At 47.2% G+C, this 19,750-nt stretch overlaps 8 protein-coding genes across 8 annotated transcripts; 3 read left to right on the forward strand and 5 right to left on the reverse strand.

Moving 5' to 3' along the window:
* Window positions 1–351: 351 nt before the first annotated feature.
* BDR25DRAFT_341858 (uncharacterized protein) lies at window positions 352–1,477 on the forward strand (the record flags this gene model as incomplete). Its single annotated transcript, XM_033693649.1, has 2 exons — window positions 352–761; window positions 823–1,477. The coding sequence occupies exons 1-2, from the start codon at window positions 379–381 to the stop codon at window positions 1,475–1,477; spliced, it is 1,038 nt and encodes a 345-aa protein (XP_033549298.1). The 5' UTR covers window positions 352–378.
* Window positions 1,478–2,658: 1,181 nt separating this feature from the next.
* BDR25DRAFT_312988 (uncharacterized protein) lies at window positions 2,659–3,208 on the reverse strand (the record flags this gene model as incomplete). Its single annotated transcript, XM_033691347.1, has 3 exons — window positions 2,659–2,832; window positions 2,889–3,113; window positions 3,191–3,208. 3 exons carry the CDS (start codon window positions 3,206–3,208, stop codon window positions 2,659–2,661), a joined length of 417 nt encoding a protein of 138 aa, XP_033549299.1.
* Window positions 3,209–4,631: 1,423 nt separating this feature from the next.
* Window positions 4,632–6,493, reverse strand: BDR25DRAFT_258819 (DUF500-domain-containing protein). Its single transcript, XM_033686554.1, has 4 exons — window positions 6,435–6,493; window positions 6,267–6,370; window positions 5,085–6,169; window positions 4,632–5,017 (listed from the first exon to the last, which is right to left on the reverse strand). Exons 1-4 carry the CDS (start codon window positions 6,475–6,477, stop codon window positions 4,996–4,998), a joined length of 1,254 nt encoding a protein of 417 aa, XP_033549300.1. The 5' UTR covers window positions 6,478–6,493; the 3' UTR covers window positions 4,632–4,995.
* A 710-nt stretch (window positions 6,494–7,203) lies between these two features.
* On the reverse strand, window positions 7,204–7,851 carry BDR25DRAFT_312990 (uncharacterized protein; the record flags this gene model as incomplete). The annotated part of the gene is made up of 1 exon (XM_033691348.1): window positions 7,204–7,851. The coding sequence occupies one exon, from the start codon at window positions 7,849–7,851 to the stop codon at window positions 7,204–7,206; it is 648 nt and encodes a 215-aa protein (XP_033549301.1).
* A 19-nt stretch (window positions 7,852–7,870) lies between these two features.
* On the reverse strand, window positions 7,871–8,610 carry BDR25DRAFT_353482 (uncharacterized protein; the record flags this gene model as incomplete). Its single annotated transcript, XM_033695179.1, has 7 exons — window positions 7,871–7,991; window positions 8,030–8,146; window positions 8,175–8,229; window positions 8,268–8,307; window positions 8,375–8,399; window positions 8,458–8,549; window positions 8,584–8,610. The coding sequence occupies 7 exons, from the start codon at window positions 8,608–8,610 to the stop codon at window positions 7,871–7,873; spliced, it is 477 nt and encodes a 158-aa protein (XP_033549302.1).
* A 410-nt stretch (window positions 8,611–9,020) lies between these two features.
* BDR25DRAFT_333296 (amidase) lies at window positions 9,021–11,055 on the forward strand. Its single transcript, XM_033692823.1, has 5 exons — window positions 9,021–9,355; window positions 9,404–9,815; window positions 9,868–9,972; window positions 10,026–10,814; window positions 10,874–11,055. Exons 1-5 carry the CDS (start codon window positions 9,089–9,091, stop codon window positions 10,987–10,989), a joined length of 1,689 nt encoding a protein of 562 aa, XP_033549303.1. The 5' UTR covers window positions 9,021–9,088; the 3' UTR covers window positions 10,990–11,055.
* Window positions 11,056–11,121: 66 nt separating this feature from the next.
* Window positions 11,122–13,102, reverse strand: BDR25DRAFT_302637 (L-asparaginase precursor). Its single transcript, XM_033689839.1, has one exon. It carries the CDS (start codon window positions 12,838–12,840, stop codon window positions 11,338–11,340), a length of 1,503 nt encoding a protein of 500 aa, XP_033549304.1. The 5' UTR covers window positions 12,841–13,102; the 3' UTR covers window positions 11,122–11,337.
* A 3,318-nt stretch (window positions 13,103–16,420) lies between these two features.
* BDR25DRAFT_14566 (uncharacterized protein) lies at window positions 16,421–18,376 on the forward strand. Its single transcript, XM_033683897.1, has 2 exons — window positions 16,421–16,483; window positions 16,546–18,376. Exon 2 carries the CDS (start codon window positions 16,607–16,609, stop codon window positions 18,203–18,205), a length of 1,599 nt encoding a protein of 532 aa, XP_033549305.1. The 5' UTR covers window positions 16,421–16,483; window positions 16,546–16,606; the 3' UTR covers window positions 18,206–18,376.
* The last annotated feature ends 1,374 nt before the right edge of the window (window positions 18,377–19,750 follow it).

Below are 19,750 nucleotides of genomic sequence, written 5' to 3' on the forward strand. Positions count from 1 at the left end.
TATTATTATTTAGATTTTAAGCTATTAACTGCTTCTATTATAAGTTAAAGTAAATAAATTTTTATTATTCTAAGCTAAATTTTTATTAAGTGTTTATTATATAACCTATTAAGGGTACAATAGCACAAAAAATTAAGTAATTGTTTAGAATAGTTGCCTATTTAGCCTTAGCGCTGAATTAATTCATGGATCTAATCTAGATCTAGGATAGCGCCACGTGATTCCGGATAATCGATTTAGACCGATTCCCGCCAGCACTGCTCGGGAAGTCACTTTTGGACAAGCGCAAGCGGCACAGCATGTCAACTCGGAAAATCCAAACACCACACCACAGAAGACACCTGTACTATTCTCAACAACTCCACCTCAACACTCACCATGGATGCAAAAGCGGTGATACCAGCGTCATTCAACACCCAGCTACAAAGCCCCTTTTTCACAACTCCATCCGAGCTCCGCGATGCCATCTACGACCATCTCATTCCTCCACGCGCCCACATTATTCTCCGCAATCAGAGACTCCAATTCTCAGCATGTGTGCGTCGCAATGGCGAAGATTGGCCTCTCCACACCGGCCCGGATCCAATTGTGAAAGGCAAATGCAGAACCGCTGCCGATCACCTGTTGTGGGAACGCTTGAGGTCACCATGGGGTTCGCATTTTCGATGTGAAGAGGTTGCCAACGGTAGCGAAGATTCCCAGCAAGAATTTGAAGGGGAGACTATGGTTTGGATGAATCCAACGAGAGTGTGCCGTCGCATGTATGCTGGAAACAGCGCGGAGACCGCTTATTGAGATCAAAACCACTGACTTGTCCCCAAGGCTTACTGAATTTGTGGGTCGCATGGCAGACGTGATTGTGCTGCATGTCAATGATCTCAACACACTCGGAATCGTACTTCCACGCGATTCTGAGCCTGAGCAGCCTAAGAATAAAACATCGACGTTGCTGGAACACCTCGTCGGCCACCTCAAGGCTCTGGATATCAGCATGAGGCTTGACTTATCGGCGTACGTCAACATTGAACAAGAAAGCGATTACCCGTCCAAGAACCCTGACCTATCGGATCTTGTTCAAAGGTTCGGGAAGAGGGATGTCCCAACATCAGCATGGACAGCCCTCCCCCTGGCCCTCAAGTACATGCCTGCTCTCCGACATTTAGATATCTGGCTTGATCACACCCATCCAATGTCATGGTGCATTGTAAATGAACGCGCTTTCTTGACCCCTCTGTTCACCATGACACTCCGCACCAACCCCGATCTGGCCATCTCTATCAATCTGCCAAAGCCTAACCCCAGATACCAATCCCCGGATCGCCATCTTCTGTGGGATAGTTTGGAAGTCTTGGGAACGGGTCAGAAATCAGGCTCAGGACGAATAAGGATCATCCGCCGCGATCGGCAGCGCCAGTCTCCTGTAAATTGGCTTGACGGGACCGCGCGTATAAATTGGAGATCTGACCTATCTATCTGAGGTACAATACTGTTTCAAATCATGGAAGCAGTTTAATCTATTCTTTATGACTTGATATTATCTTTCTATGTCATGGTTTTGTCTCAATATAAAACTTCTAGAGCAATTTGTAGACACAAACATTCTTTAGTGTCTAGGCTTTCAAGGACCTAAAGGTAGCAAAGGATAATCCAAGATATTAGTAAACCCTAGTTTTTTAACCAACAACTCTAAGCAACAGAGAGTAAAAGTGGAATTACCGTCTAGGTGTGTCATAAAATGTAATTGGGTTGCTCCGCTTTAATTGCTGTCAAGACTATATAAAACCGAGATGTTCAAATTTGCGACCAAAGTTTCTTATTTTGGCCGCTTTGATCTGACGTTTGAGTCTCTCCTACCATGTAACTATGCCAAATATGACTAAATCTTGACAGATTCGACATTGCCAGAGATTGCGTCATTTGGGTGATACAATACAACCACCCTAGGCGGTTCTTGGATTGGTTTGTCGTCCCGTGATATCCCGGCAGAGACATCATCTCTTCAGTTGAGCCCAATGTCCAAATGTGTATAGAAGTGTGTTCGAGTAGCATGCGTATAATTGCCACAGCAGGCTGCCTAAGAAAGGAAAAGAGCATCTGCCAGTATCAAACGAGTGAATTCAGTAAGATGGTCCATGCCTATAACGGTCCAAGTCCTTGTACAGAATCGGAGAGTCGACGAGCTAATCAGATGCTGCTTTGGAACGAGCAGAGATACAAACAACTAGGCAAATTGTATCCAAGCAACCAAGCCATTCTCTGACAAGCTTACTCGAAGGCGCAACCACGCAAATTAGTACGGCTACACTGGCTCCCCCCCGACTCTCTCTGTATTCTCATCATACTCGAATCTCCCGTTCTCGTCGACAACTCTTTGTCCGTTTTCATCTCGGATCTTCACTTTGTACTTGTAATCCGCGAGATTGGCAAGGAAGACGTAAATTGTGTATGTTTTGGCGTTATTCACCGCGAGATTGTTGGGAAGCGCAACAACTTCCCCCCAAGAGTATCCATGGTGTGAGGCTGGCTCACGGTTAGCTTTGTGGGCACAGTCTGATGAGCATTGACACGTACTATCCATTCCTTCTTAGTCCATGTGAGTAAGCTAATTTGTTTCACTAGTTGTATGTAATGCAACGCAAAACGCCAGAGATTTAATGGCTAGAAATTTACCTCGTGAAAGAACGTAGCGGATAGCAACAAGTCTTTGTATTGCATCTCGTTTATGAAAAGGAGATCTAGGTCAAGTCCTTTCATAAAATCCTCAAAGTTCTGAGATACCGTTGCGCCGCTTGTACGACTCAGACCTGTTTCCAAAAGCATATTGTTGCATATCTAATGAGTCATCAGAACCAAAGTACGGATCCTTTGATGGGGGTTTGGCAACGTACAGTAAGTGTTACCCGCCTGGGGTTGATACCCTCGGGCGTTCTTTCTGCTTGAAACTTCCTATATTGGACCTCCGCCAAAGGATACGAGTCAACTATTTCACCTTGTATAGTCTTTTTCTTAGCCCCTAGGGTCTTGCATCCTATACTCCCTTGACTTATACGGACCGAATTTTCTTCATCCTGCCACTGTTGTAGTACCGCATCTTCGTCCTTGACACCTAGGGGCTTGAGTCGCGGTAGATTACTGTTCTTCAGATACGGCGGGTCATCTGGTTCGTCGGGCGTGATAGTCTAGCGCTTACCTGGGCTGTAATCGTCATCATCGCAGTAGAACTGTATGTCCGACGTGACCTGGTCAAAGGTCTCAGTGAGTCTTTCAGCGATGGTTGTCAAAATGACTAGAAAATATGGATTAAAACAGGAGCCCAAATCCCTATTAGCATAATTCAACGCCTCACCCTTGGCTCAAGCAAATGTCGCGGTGTTCGTCTTCAGTACTTTAAATAAGATCTTAAAGATTTCATTCATATAGGGGCCTTCCGCGTCAAGTCTCCAAAGCGCTCGCTTCGCCATGCGAATACTGTCATCAAGGCCCGCTCTGAAGGGAGCAGATGTCTCGGCGGTCTGACAGGATGGAGAAACCTAGTATGTAACTTGAAAAGCACGGCATGGCCAAAGGAGTAGAGGAAAAATCATAAGATGGATGAACATGATGATGAATGGTTTTAGTGCGAGATGATTGTGAATGGCAGCACTTGGCTGCAACTGCGACGGACGATCTTAACCCGGGGTGGACGGTGCAGGTAGTGTAGTTTGATAAAGACGCTACACTATTACTAAACAGAGAATCACTTCTTCTCTCCGCCGAGGAATTCACACCCAACAGTCTGAGACCGTCAACCTCCTCTTTCACTCTATTTGCTGAATAATATTGACCCCATTACCCCACTCTATAGGCACCGAAGATATCATATTAACGATGTGATCTCACAGCCCACTTCCCGTTCTGCTTCCTCGCTCCATAAATTTCTCCACACTCCCACCTTTGGTCCACCAACAACACCCTCTCCATACATCCCCTTCCACCCCAACCAAATACCTCCTTCGACAAAGCAACATGTAAATCAATACAGAAGTCAAGCGAGAACTCTATAAAACTATTAAACTAACAAATAGTATAGCAGATAGGTATACCAAAAAAATTCCAAGGTCGCTGATAATCAGTGCAGAATTGTTTCAGAATTGCAAACAAGCCTAGCGTGCAAGGCGATGGGCAGATACATCAACAAGCCCACAGCTAGCCACAAGCTCCTACAATAAAGCAAAATGCGCGGGGGGCGCTCATTATCTAGCCATTTGGATAGGAGTTTAAAGAAAATTTAATGCGGGTCTGGCGTTGGGGTGTTAGGCTGTGTACAAGGGAATCGGCTAGGCTGACTAAGGAGACCTGGAAGGATTTGGCAGTGACTTGGTGGAGAGAGGTTATGGGAACGGCGGTGGTGCTTGGCCTGGTGGTGATGCAGAAAATTGCGTATGCGGTAAGGAGGGAAAGGCTGAGCCGCGAGGGCTGTTGTAGTTGTATGGTCTGGAGGTGTGAGAGATCCATCTGTTTCGCACCCTTTGGCTATAAAATCTGGGGATGGCCGAGAAAGATTCTGCTGGATGCGAAACATCAACGCGGAGACTGGTTCGTTACACTCGTTAGATGCACATGGGCTTGGAGATTGATTGAGCTTTCTAAAACTCAGATCAATTCAATATCACGTCCACCCACCCATTAGTTTAAGTAATGATTGCATACCAATCTAACACTATGAAGATATTCTTTCCATCCATGCAACCAACCATCCCAAGAAACCATACAAAGGGAATAACAATATCTCCTAGACGCCTTGCTATGCCCTTCAGTAAGCACCCGGTATTTTTCATAGGAAACGGTCGTGACAGAGGAAGGCGAGGTCAAGCATCGAAGAAGGTAGATAGGTGTCGAGGTTCAAAAGAGGACAGACATTCTATGTGTGTGTATTGGCAGAAGGGAGGTATCTCGTGAATAGCATCGTAGGTACGAAAGTATCAGATCATCGACAGGACAGAATCAGGAAGATATTTACACCGTCTCCACGTAGTTGCTGTTGGCCAGCGTCAGTCAGGAGTACTTCTTAAATGGGGAATGGGGGGGTGGGTAATGCGACATACCTTGGAAAAATGCCCTCTCGGTCCCCGATCTTCCCAGTCCACCAATCCGTCTCGTTGTCGGTTTTCTTCAGAATCGTGATGATATCGCCTTTCTTGAAGCCCAAGTCTCCATCCTGATCAGGCTCAAATGTGAATTTAGCAATTGCCTGATTCGGAGCCATGCTCGCTCTCTTCGCTCCAAACACAGGCTTTGGTGCGGTCGGTCTGCTTGGCTTAGGGTTGTCACTGAACGTGTAATCGTCGCTGAAACCCGACCCACTTCGGGTGCGGTTCTCCATTGTGTCGAAGGTCTCGTTTCGGTTGGCGCGGGTGGTAAAGGATCGATTGATACCGCCTCCTTGAGTTGGGGTGCGGTCGTAGACGTCGTCAGCCCATGTGCTAGCTCTCGAAGGCTTGTCACGATAGACGTATTCGTCATCATTTGCCTGGCCCATCGATCCTGTGCGGCTCGTCCTTACACCCTCGCCCATCGCCGAGCCCTTCCGGCCCTGCCATACCACATCCTCGTGAGCGTCATCGTACACGGGAATATCGTTGTACATAGCGTCAGAAGCGACATTTCCCCCAACACCAGCAAATACTCTCGAGTTCAAGACCCGCATCAGCGGTTCTGCGGCGGGTAATGGGACCGGGACTTGGCCACTAAGCAGCTCTCTTGCCGTCCACCTCCTGCCGTAGAGTTTCTCGTTGGCGTCTCTCCGCTCGATGATGCCACTGCCTTCCAAACTGACTCCAGCAAACAGCCCCTTAGTCTTGCTGTAGCTGAATATACCAGCGACGCCCTTCAAGCTTGCTGCTCCTGCCGCCTCGGCATTTCGCCCGACCGGCCCGGCTGCAATGGATACATTGCCTCCCAGTGTCAGTGATCCTGCCTGCGCGAATGTTGTGACCGCCCTTGCATCATTTAGGATGAAGACAAAATCGGTAAGTTCGAAACCAATCTGTCCGCCGAACCCGCCTCCTATCGTTCCGATGGCTGAGGGTGCGGACCACGAGCCGTCTGCGAGACGAGCGACGACGACACCAGAACCGAAACGCGCAGTACCGAGAAAGCCGGCTTTGAAGACTGTGAGGATCGCGAGGCCCTGTTCACAAATTTGTGTCAGCTCAGGTGTTCATAATGTCTGAAAGCTCGACCTCGTGTATGGATAGTGGCGCGGGATCGTCGGATATCAACCATACCTTCGCATTCGCAAGGATTTGGGGAGGAATGATCTTGTCGGGCCCAAAGGCTTGCCGTGGGTCTACGAAAGATGCTAGAATTTTGCCTGTCTTCCTGCACTCGCCTAGGGCACGGTCAGCGACTTCACAATGGGATGAGTACGGAACTCAGGAGATAGGACAACGCACTCCTCATAGATGAGGGCAGCGGGTTGTTAAGCCCCAAAGGCATGTTGGAGATAGTTTAGTAGGAACCGAAACTAGGTGGTGAATAAATGTCGGATATGTGGTGGTACAGATGTGGTTGGCAGCAATGGCGGGGTTGAAAATCAACCATGGGCGGTTGTTTCGTTGCACGGATGACGCGCGAGGTGGCTGAGCAGACCCCAGCGAGCTGAACACGAGGGCCCGTTCCCCTTGTTCACCCTCGTCATCCTTACTTTTTCTCCGACACGTTCGGATCCGGAGGCGTCGTGTGATCGTCAACTTCGTGTCGGATTAAATGCGATTCCCCCCTTCCAATCGTTTTGTCCAAGGTACCTCGCATTGTCGTCTTCTTCGCCTCCAGGACCTAACCTTGTCCAAGCTAACATTGCTAAACCAGGCCCCACGTTCTCCCCCATTCATCATTATTGCAAGGGGGAATCAGCTCACTAATATCGCAGCGTACGACTCCATTGAGGTAGATTGAAATATCATTGTTGAAAGAAGAGAAAAGGTTCTCCGCTTCCATTACTCAGGTTCTCATAACTTTTTGGCTTCAGAGAAGGCCTCGAGTCTTATCTCGATTCCATAGCTGAACTTGAAAGAGACGGTACTCAGAAACCAAAGGAAGTGCGAAAGTGCAGCTAAATGACGCTTCCTCCATGTGGTGCTGCGTGCCTCTTTGGTAGACTGTCTATGAAGGAGAATCTGAAGAAAGGCACCCGCCATTGGTAGTCCCCAACTCGGCTCCTTTTTAGGAACAGTTGTAGACCATCCGCCATCCACCGACCGGTCCTACTTTCTGATCTCTCTGACGGAATTGCACGCCTCCTTTCTCGAGCGAGCTCGAGATGCTGACTCGGAACGTCATCGTCTCCTTGCAGTTGCTGGAATTCACATTTCGCAGAACATCGTGGTCGTAGGCTGGGTACCCGCGGAGGTTCACTCCTCTGGGCAGTTCGAGATCTTCAAGAACACCAAACAGTCCGACTGGCTTAGGCGCGTTGTTCCAGGAAATGGTTGACGAGTTACTTGGTGCCGACTGGTCAACATTCCAGACATCGATCTTGACGGGTTCGTAGTAGGCAATGATGTCATGGAAGCCTTTCTCGAAGAAGAGCTGGAATTCGCAGTCTTGTGCGTTGGACGGAATACCAGAGAATTCAACTACCGTGTCCTCGATATGGCCATAGTATCGGTCCTTTGGATCCGGTGCATGGGAGTCTTTATAGACAGCGGTTGTTCCGTCCGCTACTGGAATGTACGCCGGAGTCAAGATGTCAACGGACCTGACGAATGTCGGGGATACAGTGGTACAGGCACGTGGCTCAATGGGGTTGCCCGCGGCCAGAATCGGAAGCAGCAAGAGAGTTGAGTGCATCATCATCACCATCATCATCATGGCGAGGCTTCGTCAACGTTTATCTCTGATCCCGAGCTGGAATGGGAATGAAGATGGTAGTGAAGTTGTTTTCTGAGTTGGAGTGATGGGTTTGGAGTGCTAGGGGGAGTCCGTGTGACTGACCGCCCTGACCGCCTTCACTGGTGCGAGTGTTGTAAGGCAGGAGCAATTAGGTCACCACAACAGTTTGATATCATACCCACTTGCGAGGAAGGAGCTTCCCGCCCTCACCGCCATAGTCTCATCCACATCGCGTTTTGTTGCTTGAGTTGATGTCAAAGATGAGTCAAATGGGCTTGCCAGTTTCCTTCATTGAGTTGAACTCACAGAGACTGGGTAGTGGAAGTGGGCTTGGAGTAGCCATGTTAAGCCGCAAAGCTGACCAATGGCAAATCTAAGAGAAGCTTTTAGCAGACCATGAGCTCTATGGATAATCGCGCAGCTATGAATCATGCGCTGGGACCTGTACACGAATCCTCTGAATTCTTCTAGGCTTGATATTTTCCGCATTGCTAGGCGAAACATTTACTGAGATATTCTTAATCGCCCTTGGTGGCATGAGATAAAATTGTATTTTTCTGTGCTTTAGTATGTTCTATCCTTGACTTTTCACCCATACCCAACATTGATTCGATTGTACCTGATACCCAGTAGGCCGGATCCGCTCGAGATGAAGGAGCTATTAAATATATTGATATCTGCATATGCATGTTGAGACCCCTAACAAAGCACGAGTGTCCGGTTCACAAACGGATTCATTCTGGAGAGAGGCTTACTAGTAAATACTCTAGTTGTGTCCCGTTATGTGCAGTATCATGCCGTGGTAACAGGCTTAGAAGGAAGAACGCGCTAGCTATTCTTAGCTAGCTAGGCGCTTTTAAGGCTTATATCCGAGATCGCTCGCCTCACCCCTCAAATTCCAAGCCCTTTGTCAACCACAACACTTGAAAGCTTATCTACACATTGCACCCAGGCAGGTTGCACATCTATCAGGAGCCCTTACTGGCTGAGTATACTCCGGCACGCACATATCGGCCCACACAGTAGCGCCGATCTTTGTCTGTTTGCCTGATAAGGAAGGTCGACGCCAAATTTCGTCCCCCACCTGCTCTCATGCTACGTCGATTACGTTACCCGAGCTCGAAGTGCATTGCTCCCAAATCTATAAACCTAACTCGTGTTCCGGTGATATTTCCCTCCGGACCCCTTTTCTACTTCTTCGACCTTACTATATAGAATGGCGAAGTCTTGGCAGGAACTCGCAGCCAGCAAACGTGATGCCATCATTGCCGCAATACCGAAGGAATGGCGTATTGAGAATCCGCCTAACGATATGCAGGTGGATGTAACTGGGAAATATATCCAGCAATACCTTTCGGAACGAGAGGTTGAGATCACAGAGACAACAGCTGATGACATTGTGAAGCACACAATGGCCGGGAATTGGACTGCAGAAGAAGTTACCAAAGCGTTCTGCCATAGAGCAGCGCTTGCACACCAACTGGTACGGAACTAGGTGTTAGGGCCGAAAGAGGAGTTGCTGATAGCTTAGGTTAACTGCCTTCACGAGATCTTCTTCGACGCCGCTATCGCTGATGCGAAGGCTCTGGATGAGTACTACGCCAAGAATAAGAAGCCTATTGGACTGCTACACGGTCTTCCTGTCAGCTTAAAGGACCAATTTCATGTCAAGGGTGTCGAGACGACTATGGGATATGTAGGTTGGGTTGGCACGTTTGAAGGGAAAACCGGTACCGGCAAAGAAAAGAAATTTGAAAGTGAAATGGTACGGGAATTGAGGGACTTAGGGGCGGTTCTATACTGCAAAACGGCTGTGCCCCATACTCTGATGAGTGGAGAAACTGTGAACAACATCATCGGCTATACATGGAATCCGAAGAACCGGAATCTGACGTGCGGAGGATCATCTGGTGGAGAAGGTGCATTGATTGGCCTACGAGGGTGTATGTCAGTTCGACTCTCTTCTTCCAGAATCTCCACCCTGACAGGATCTAGCACCTGTCGGCTTTGGAACGGATATCGGAGGATCTATCCGGATCCCAGCGGCGTACAACGGTTTATATGGTATTCGTCCTTCGACTGGCCGCATGCCATATGAAGGTAAAGATGATGGTCACTGCATAGAGACTTCAGTAGCAGATTAATATTGTTAGGTATGGCCAATAGTATGGATGGCCAAAACACCATTCTATCCGTCGTGGGGCCCCTCGCAACAACCGTCCCCTCTCTCCGACTCGTCATGAAAGCTCTCCTCGCCCAAAAACCCTGGCTCCACGACCCTCTCGTCCACGAACTCCCCTGGCGATACGAGCAAGAGAAAGAAATCCTCGAACTCATAGACCCGGTCAGTGACGCTAGCAAAGCCAGAAAGCTCTCCTTCGGAGTCTTCCGCACCGATGGGATTGTCAACCCTGTTCCTCCCGTTCGTCGAGCCATCGGTATTGTTGTAAAAGCACTCACAGACCTAGGCCATGAAGTGATCGAATGGCAACCTCCTTCCCACACAGGCCTTCTGGACGAGGGTGCCAAATCATGGATCTTCGACGGCGGGGTTGATGTCAAATCCGCGTTTGCGCTATCCGGAGAGCCGCTTGCCGACCAGGTCAAATTCTACGCTAAACTCGATAAGGAATTCTCTGCGTCAGAGATTGCAGCTACGAATGTCAAGCTTCGCGAGCTGAAGAAGGAGTATATGGAGTACTGGAATAGTACGGCGGGTAAGACGAGTACGGGAAGGCCGGTGGATGCCGTGATTGCACCCCTAGCACCGTTTCCAGCAGCAAGACCAAAAATGTATCTGTATTATGGGTATAGTACTTGGGTGAACTTCTTGGATTATACGAGTGTTGTGGTGCCGGTTACGAATGTTGATAAAATGATAGATGGGGTTGACGACGGCTATCAACCTGTTGATGAGATAGATAAGGGGGTTTACGAGAGCTGTAGGTTCAAATCCTCGTCCTTTTGGTTGGGTAGTGTGGAATGACTGACGTCTTCTCAGATGATCCCGCAATATATGACGGTGCTCATGTAGGCGTGCAGTTGGTAGGGAGGAGGTTGCAGGAAGAGAAAATGTTGGCGATTGCTGAGTATGTTGGGAAGGCAGTCGGTAAGTAGTAAGGTAGAGCTGTTTCTAGCGGGTGGTTTTGCCTTGCTTCTAGCATGTTGCATGCTAATAGCTGCGCGAATATGATAATACCCTAATTTAAAGTTGAAACTAGCATCCTCTTCACAACAAATTCAATTCTGGCAAGAGGTTTAACAAATCAATTCTACTCTAGTCATGTATGCGGCTCTAATGTGCCGGATTAAATACCAACGGACGACATGTCTAAACTTACAGCAAACCTTACTATATCAAGGACGCCTAGCAATGCCATTCCAACCATCTAGCCCTCTGATGTACACCAGCCAGGATCCTCCAGGCTCCAGCCCCAATCCTGATTCCACGGAGTTACAGCCCCATCACCAAGAATCCCCGCCATCCTCCTCCCTCTCTTCCTCTCTCCACTCCTTCGGTCCGCTCTCATAGCTATCCTCCCTGAATATTAAACACTTTTGCGCACCATCTTCCTCAGTCCACGCTCTAAACATTCCGCCACAATTATAATCACACACAACTGTCCCCCTATTCCCCACAAGCTCAATCCCTATCATTCCTCCTACGCCCTCATGCGCATGTCCCCACCGATCTCTGGCAGAGCGCTGGAGCTCGCCACCCGGCCCTGTCATGTTGCTGAGCGCTTCTGAGAGCGGGATAGAGGAGAAGCGGGATTCGGCGACCACAGTTCGCGCTGCGGCCATCCGCACGAAGGTATCGCCGTTGCCAGAGGAGGATACGCCGACCGCATGACGAATTGAGGAAGATTTCTCCGCAGGAGAGGCTGAAGGAGTTGATGCAGGAATGGGAGTGTATGCAGGAGTGAGAATTGAGGGGGAGACGGTGGGTAAACAGTGGCTCATTAGGCCGCGTAGATCGCCACGTGAGAGTTTGTCTAAAGCGAGTGCGGATGGGGATGGGGAGGGCTGGTATAGCATTTGCGTTTGCGCCTGGGTCTGAGGAATGAGATTTGGAGTGGCTGTGGGAGTGGGGGTCTTTTCGAGCCATTCTTCAGCCCAGTATCCTGCGCCCATGGTTGGAGTGTCGCCGATACGGCCGGGGATCTTGTTTGTTAGACCACCGGTGGAGGTTGCGCAGCAGACCGTCCCGAAGGAGTCGAGGACGACGGCGCCGCAGGTTCCGAGGGGGATGTAATGCGATTTCTCCCAGTCGTTACTGTTTACCTGTATATGGTCAATTGAATTTGTTACCTGGAGAACCGTAAGCTTCTCTAGTTCCAAATCTTTCCTTCTCCTTTCTTCCTGGAATTTTAGCTTGTGCTCCTCCTTTCGCTTCTTTTTTTCCTCTTCTTTCAATCCTCGAATGTGCTCATCCCACTTCCTCTGCGTAAAGAAATACTCCGTATCGACCAAATCAATCCCCCAATCCTTCGCCAATTCTTCTAAATACGGCCCGGAATACTGGCAATGGTCTTTTGCTCCACCTCCATTTTCCTCCTCCCCTCTAATCAGCAGCTCCCGGGCAAGTTTGATGGGGTTTTTGACCCGCTGCAAAAGCATACAACCCACTCCTCGCTTCACGTACCCGTTAGAAACCATGATACTGCTTTCGAGTTCCTGCGTCCCGGTTCGCGTGAAGACGGCACCTTTGCCAGAGTTGTATAGAGGGTCGTCTTCTAGCATCGACACAGCGTGCGTGGCCACGTCCAAGGCGGTGGCTCCAGGTTTTGAGAGGAGCTCGGCGGATGAGGCAAGGATCCTGCGGAGGGAGGCCTGGTAGGCATCATATCGGGCTTTGGAAATGGTGGTACGAGTTATGTTTCCGGCACCGCCATGGATGATGATGCGAGGGGTAATTTTGGGTTGCGAGGAGGGAGAGGGAGCTGTGAAGGGTGTGAAGGTACTCATGGTGTTGTTCGTACTCCCAGGTTCTTTTGTTCTTAGTACTCAGTCGTGCTCAACAAGAGGCGGATTATAGAAGTCGCTATGATCTTGTAGATCTGTTCAAGTCTGAAATATGGCCTTCGAGGACAAGCACAACGCAGAGATATTTAATGCAACGCTCACCGCTGCTAGGTAGGTATGAAGTTACCTAATGAGCCACCGAGCTGTGAGGCTGTGACTCTATTTTCAGGCCGAAGTTGTCACGAGCGTGGTATCGTGATCGAGCTTGTGGTGTGGTTGAGTGAGGTGAGGAGCGAAGATACGGGAACGGGTGATCGCTGCTGATTGGTTGGATATTGTAGTCAGCACTAAATTTGCAAAGGGAATAGCTTGGACGCTGATCCTTGTCTCCCCCATGAACTGACCGTGAGACCTCATGTCTTCCGTCCACCTCATTAATCTCGCCATACCTCACTATTCCTAAGACTTGCCATAGTAGAACTTCAACGGTATTTCGATATCTTGGTGTAGCGTTCCTTCCGCCCGATCGAGCCCTCTCACCTCTCTGGACGAGCGAAGGCCCACCTGGGAAGCAGCAATACTGTATATTTAATTATTGATAACCAAATATATCCTCTCAAAAACTCAGTATCACAGTTGAAACCTATCTTATAATTCATCTTTAAACACGAGCACTCTTTGAGTGGACGAGTTCCCGTGAACGATATGTTTCGGAGTATGTCATTCTATCGCATAAATAGGAAAGCTGGGATGATAAGCGATTGCTACTTTCAAAATGAGCACAGAAGATTTCCCGTCCTTGGGTAGGCTTGTTCTGAGTTCTCGGCTGTTAAAGTATCTGCTAGCGTTTGTACCATAGACCTTCTCTTAAGGACAGCCTCCGTAATAATATTCTTCATTAGCCTGTAGGGTAATGCGGGCTTCATTCCTTCGCAGACCCGCAAATGCTTCCGAGGATCGCGAGCCATGGCGAAAGACGGATCGCACGGGGTACCAGTACAAATACTACGTTCAAGATTAATTGTCCATTGGCAATATGTGGAGCTAAATCGCTGAGCCGAATTTGGCACCCAAGTCAGCCAGTCTTTTAGCCAAGAAAGGGTGCATAGTACCTATGCAGTGTCTAGTGCAATGAATGTGTGTTCGTTATTGGCGCCTCCCCGAAACTCCAAATCAGGTCTACAAACCGGGGTTGAGATCCGTACTCAAATGTATGAGATTAGTCAGCTTCTTCGGTAGTTGAAAGTTACATTATACCATTGATCAGATCCCTCGAATCTGTAGCGTTGTTGCTATCCATAATGCGAAACCGCAGAGCGTTGGGATTCGGGACGTGTCAAACCGCTTCATCCTCCTCCTACTTTTGAGAATCAATGTAGACATTTCGAGGTATCTGCAACTTGGTAGTCCCATCCTTCAGATCAGCCAAGGTAGTCTTCGTCCTCTTCGTCTTGCGTCAGATCAAGCTTCATGCCGTAGTTCAATAAAGTGGAGACCATTCTAGTGTTCAATATCTTGCCGCAACATAGCGGGCTGGTCCACAAAAATTGACCGCCGCCGCAAATTGCGATGCTCTTCTCCCCGCCGGCCCAACTTCTTGCATACCTCAGATGTGGCTAACCAAATTCGGCAGGAGAAGCCTAACCCTCGAGGCCACCATACTAGGCTAGGTGCTCCTGATAAACCTGAATGTATTCGGGGCAAGAACTTGTGCTTTCTGCATGACCTCGCTAATTGTATCCTTGAACTGGAAAGTGTGGCCCGATTGATCCCCCTCTTAGCCTAGATACTATCCCACCTTGTTGGCTTCCTATAGGTATCGCCTATTCATTCAACTTCGACGGTTTTCTCTCGCACGTCCAGCTGGTTTATACAGAGCTGCCCACCCAGATCCTAGTCCCATTGAGTATCTCCGGGATCTCCTGAAATGTGCTGAGGGCTTTCTCCCGGTTTTGGCCGACAAAGACCAGAGCCCCATCAATGACAATATCTACGGAGCCACCGGCGAGATCACCAGCTCGGCTGCAGACTTCTTCAATCATTTCTGGCGATGCATCCGTAAAGTCTAATACTTAGCGCGTCGTCAGCCCTGAAGCGGCAACTAACAAGTCAAGTTCCCGGTTCTATGACTTATATTTTGTTCCGCCACACGTCTGACAGCGCGAAGTAACCCAATGATCGTTCTCGAGATGGCCCGTGTCCGCTCAGTGAGGCCCAAACCTAACAGCTAAGCCAGTCTTCGAAGGACTTTGAACGAAGCTGGACTTCCTCCGAATTCCACATCCCACATTGCGCATACGCCGCATTTGGAAAAGATCGTCGTCGCCAGCCCAGTGCCAGGGATATGGCAACTCGGCTCGGATTTTAGGCCGACTGAACTTTTGTTAAGTCCACTGACGTCCCATGTCTTAGAACTATACGCTAGCGGAAGATGAAGGGGGTTTAATTTCTCTTGCTTACTGCTAATTATGCTGCGATCACTATTAGTTTTATAATTTTCGCATCCCGTAAAGCGTGTTGCATGCTTCCAGGAGGCATACTGCGTTATTGTAATCTATAACGGTCTTTTGAAGAATGATTGGCGGATGTCTGATTGGCTGTCCGTGAAATATGAGTGATCAGTCCTCTGGCAGCGACGAAATTTTCTTGAGACAAGTTTAAATAGTTTGATGGAAACCGGAATCTAACATACGTTTCCCCCGCCTCAACTTCAATCATTTCAGGGCGTTCATCTACTATAACAAGCCCGGGGTGATGTCTTTATGTACCTTAACATCACCGAATTAACACGACCGGCGTATTATTATTTCATATAATAACGAAATGGGCGCAATCATGCTTAATAGAAACTGTAAGGCTGAATCTTCCGGAAAAGGAAATGTGAGACAGGGTGCAGCTCAGCGTCAGCCGCCACTTGAAAGGTGTACTGCTCAACACTCTACACTTTCCAAACATCAACAAGTCTGAAACAAAATCCGCACTCGGGACCCCTCTCCCGGAAATCAAGGCGATATCGTTCGTTACAGCTCTGCCACACTACACTTGAAGTCGGTCTCGAATTCACAGCCTTGTTGTACACCTGGGGCGATCCCAACACCCGCAGACCAATTCTCGTTGACAGAGTGTGACTATTAATTTCCATTATGCGTAGCAGCATATGAGCTATACCCAATAGCTTTGGACGATACAGCTCAGTGATGTTGACGCTTGAGCCAACAGAAACCAGAGCAGAGTTTGGGTTTCAAACCCCGTCATTTCTGGCGGACACCCACTTTTGTAAGAGATTGTTAGTAGGGGTGACAACCCTCGAAGCAGCACCTTCCAACATCAGCACCAAAATGTGGCTGCATTTCATGCTTACCGATGGTTTCTTTTTACTTGGTTTGTTTTTACCGGAACAAGCCAACCTAGCTGGCTTCTCAGCAGTCACTTTGTCTCACAGCCACCTGTGCTATACGATATTGGCCCCCAATCGTGCAATGAATTTTCCTTCAGCCTTGTGCCCCCAATCACAGGTATATTCTAGTATTTCTAGTATTTATTGCCGCCACCCCGCGACTCATTCTCCTTATGGGTTGTTTCACTAAACTTTAACATTAAGACTCTCGTAGTCTTCAAAGAAAGTGCTAGTTTTTTAGAGAGCCATGTGAGCTAAAACCCTGCCCCAGATCTTAACACAATTGCCGGAATAACGTCTCCACTTTGCAGCAGGTCGAGCCTATCCTCTACGTGCTGAACGATCCCTCCAGATTCAGACTACTGTGGAAAGATGCCCCGACATAAAATACTGTCCGACCTCCCAGGGAAAGCTCAAAGTTTCTTTGGTGAAGAACTGTCGTACAATCTTCAACGACCATACCCGTTCCACAAACGATTTAAGAGATGTGTCGCTGTCGGCATAGTCCTCTTCCTGGCGGTTTTCACAGTATTCAACCTTGCGACAACTGGCTTTGATATGCAACCAGAGTATACTACTAACCCAAACGGAACCGAGAGCCACAGACGGTGGTTCAATAACAAGTTTTTTACCTGGAATGATGATACCCTCGATCCAAAGTGCGAGCACTTGGACATTCCTGTTGGATATGACTTCATGACGACCAACTTAGGTCTTCGCTATACGGTAACTGGAGTGTCTTTCCATTCCGATCCGTCCAACTCTAAGGCAAACTCGGCTCATCGGTCATCACTATCCTATCACAACAACACACTGACAGACTGCGAAGTCTCCATGATCGATATTGATTTAAGAAAATCGGACGATACAACCAACTGTAACAGTTGTTGGTGGAGCTGGATGGATAGCTCGGCCGATGCTACCGTCCAATGTAAGATCGCCAATGAGGAAGGGCTATTTGTTCTATCGTTCAAGACCCACTACAAAAATCTTGCTACACTTTACAACGAGGTGACCCTCGATAATTCGATCCCTTCAAGTCCTTATAGCTATCTTATAGTTGACGATCCAACTACCCACGCGAGCATCTGGTGGGGAGCGCGGCTCTTGAATAACTACTTTCTCGGAATACAATATATGATGGCAACAGCCTCGCCCAGCACACAACCGTGGAAACGAGCCGGCATGACGTTAACCCCTGTTAAAGGGAAGTCAATCGAGAACTCGGAGCTGTTTACTTTACGATATTTCACTCTTTCGTCCACTGGGAGTGCTGTCAATGCTGTTTACTCGAATCCCTCAGGTCTATATAACAATGAGACTCTTAATGAGTCCCGCCCACTTACCGAAGCACTCTTCTTTGCGAAGGTCTTTCGCTCCCTGCTTCTTGTGGACTTGGGAAACAGCCATACAGAGAATGTACTTCTTGACCCTAAATTGCTCCAGTATGTGCTCAACCCACCGGACAACTTTAACAGACAAACTGGAGGGCCTTTGAGAAACACCAGCCTCTTGGACTGGTGGAAATACCAAGGGATTGCACCACCCGGTGAGCCAGCAGAGCAGAAGTTCTCGGTTCCAATGGCTGAAAGCTACACGAAATTTAAAAATCTTACAGGACCACTTAGTACTCAGAGGGCTTCCATTTACGCACAATATATTTGCTCTGTGGCCCAGTGGAAGAGCAAGTCAACCGTAACGTTAGTAGTCTTGGTGGCAAACTTCGCTTTGTTCCAAACAGCCTGGATGATCTTCAAGTGGTTAGCGGACCAGCTCGTTAAAAGGAGTGACCCGAATGCAATGTATTGCGAGGGCTGTCTCAAGCTTAGCCGCGGACTAGTGACCTTGGGACCAGAAGAAGCGGATTTATCAGTGCATAAGAGACACAAGAGAGAAAGCACTTGGTCAATTAGTAGTACTCAAGGGTTGTTAGAAGACCATACCAATGGAGTTGACTCTTCCAATGGATAAAGATCTCCGGGTGAAGAAGGGGAGTCTTTTTATATCATTGAACACGGCTACTGCATACTACTGCCTCCTATAATCTCATGTTATCCACTAGGCACTGCTTCACAGCATACTCCCTACCAACTCCATTCCTTTATAAATATAGCTCCTAAGATGCGCTCTTTTAGTAATTAACTTGGCATTCTTCTTCTTCTTCCTGCCCCGCTTACACTTTAGAATTTCATGTGATCCTCTAAGATGGTTGTACCGATGAGTTTAACCATCATATAACCTTTAACTTAGTTCTGGAAAGACTCTAAGACGGTAACTTTACACGAATGACTCCTAGCTCACTAAGTGTAGGTCGCAACCTCAGGAGTATCTTAAGAGCGTGGCTAAGTTATATCTCCACAGTCCAAATACTTTCATAGGAGGGCACTCGATATGCCCGTCGTAGTATAACTGAGATTAGAACCTGCCCAAGTGTGATTCCTGATACGCTTGCCATACGAATCTAACATAGCCGGTAATATTTCAGGTACAGTAGGTGCCAGGAAGTGATCATCCTCCGCACCGTGCGCAAGCGAATACGATCTGCCCACGCAGTTTTCTATGAGGATTTTAGGGATAGATTGTAATTAAAAATTAAAGCTTTTAATTTATATAATAGAATTAATAATAGAGAATCTTTTAAAGTAGCAATTATTTACTAGCAGGTAGAGCCTCCCTAGGCAGCCCTAACGTTAGCAACGCGCTAGGGCATAGATGATATACACTTCTGCTAATCTTCTAGCTTTAACCTATCCTACTTCTCTTTTAGGATAGACTTTATTTTTTTAATATTACTTATTTAGTGTCTTCTTTTTAAAATCTAAATCTTTATAATATGCTAAAAGTTTTTAATAAAATTTAAATTAAAACTTTGTGCTAGCTACACTATATAATCTATGTAAAGCTTTTCTTAGAAACTTATAGTTATCTTTAACCTATAGTATAAAGCCCTATTCTTCTGCTATAACATAATACTGTGTTTTTTAAAGACTTTAGTATAAAATAGCTGCGTGTAAGTAGCTAAGACCTTATTATAGTATTTTTTTAAGTTTATTTACTTACCTTAAGGCAGTATAACTAGCTCTAACTTAAAATTCTAGGATATAGCTGCTTATACTCTAACAGAGCTTCTCCTACTTTTAAAAGTAAGCTTTAAGTATTAAGATTTATACGCACATAATACTCTTTTCTTCTGCTTGCAGTATTAAGTAGTAGAGATAAGTCCTACTTTAAAAGTTAATTTATTAAAGAAGTAGATATATTTAAAGTTATTATTATTCTAAGTTTTTATGTAAGCACCCTAGCAATAATAATTAAGCTTATAGAAAGGCTTAAGGTAAAGCTTAGTACATAGTTTAAATGTGTAGTACTTATTTTTTTATAAGTATTACTTTACTATATTAACACAGATTGCAGTTATTATTTTTTTAGAAGTAGTAAGTACTTTATTAGCAGAGCTTGCTCTGCTTATTATATTCGGGTTTGCAGAACAAAAAGTTGAGCAGAATCTCCTCTTTT

This window comes from Lindgomyces ingoldianus, assembly GCF_010093535.1.
Source record: "Lindgomyces ingoldianus strain ATCC 200398 unplaced genomic scaffold BDR25scaffold_11, whole genome shotgun sequence".
In the NCBI taxonomy this organism is placed as follows: Eukaryota; Fungi; Ascomycota; class Dothideomycetes; order Pleosporales; family Lindgomycetaceae; genus Lindgomyces; species Lindgomyces ingoldianus.

Coding starts and splice junctions, on each gene's coding strand:
- BDR25DRAFT_14566 (XM_033683897.1), top strand. CDS start 16,607: ATGCCCCGACATAAAATACTGTCCGACCTCCCAGGGAAAGCTCAAAGT.
- BDR25DRAFT_333296 (XM_033692823.1), top strand. CDS start 9,089: ATGGCGAAGTCTTGGCAGGAACTCGCAGCCAGCAAACGTGATGCCATC. Junction 9,356..9,403: donor CAGCGCTTGCACACCAACTG/GTACGGAACTAG, acceptor CTGATAGCTTAG/GTTAACTGCCTTCACGAGAT. Junction 9,816..9,867: donor ATTGATTGGCCTACGAGGGT/GTATGTCAGTTC, acceptor GACAGGATCTAG/CACCTGTCGGCTTTGGAACG.
- BDR25DRAFT_258819 (XM_033686554.1), bottom strand. CDS start 6,477: ATGCCTTTGGGGCTTAACAACCCGCTGCCCTCATCTATGAGGA. Junction 6,170..6,266: donor AAATCCTTGCGAATGCGAAG/GTATGGTTGATA, acceptor ATTTGTGAACAG/GGCCTCGCGATCCTCACAGT. Junction 5,018..5,084: donor CGAGAGGGCATTTTTCCAAG/GTATGTCGCATT, acceptor GCTGGCCAACAG/CAACTACGTGGAGACGGTGT.
- BDR25DRAFT_302637 (XM_033689839.1), bottom strand. CDS start 12,840: ATGAGTACCTTCACACCCTTCACAGCTCCCTCTCCCTCCTCGCAACCC.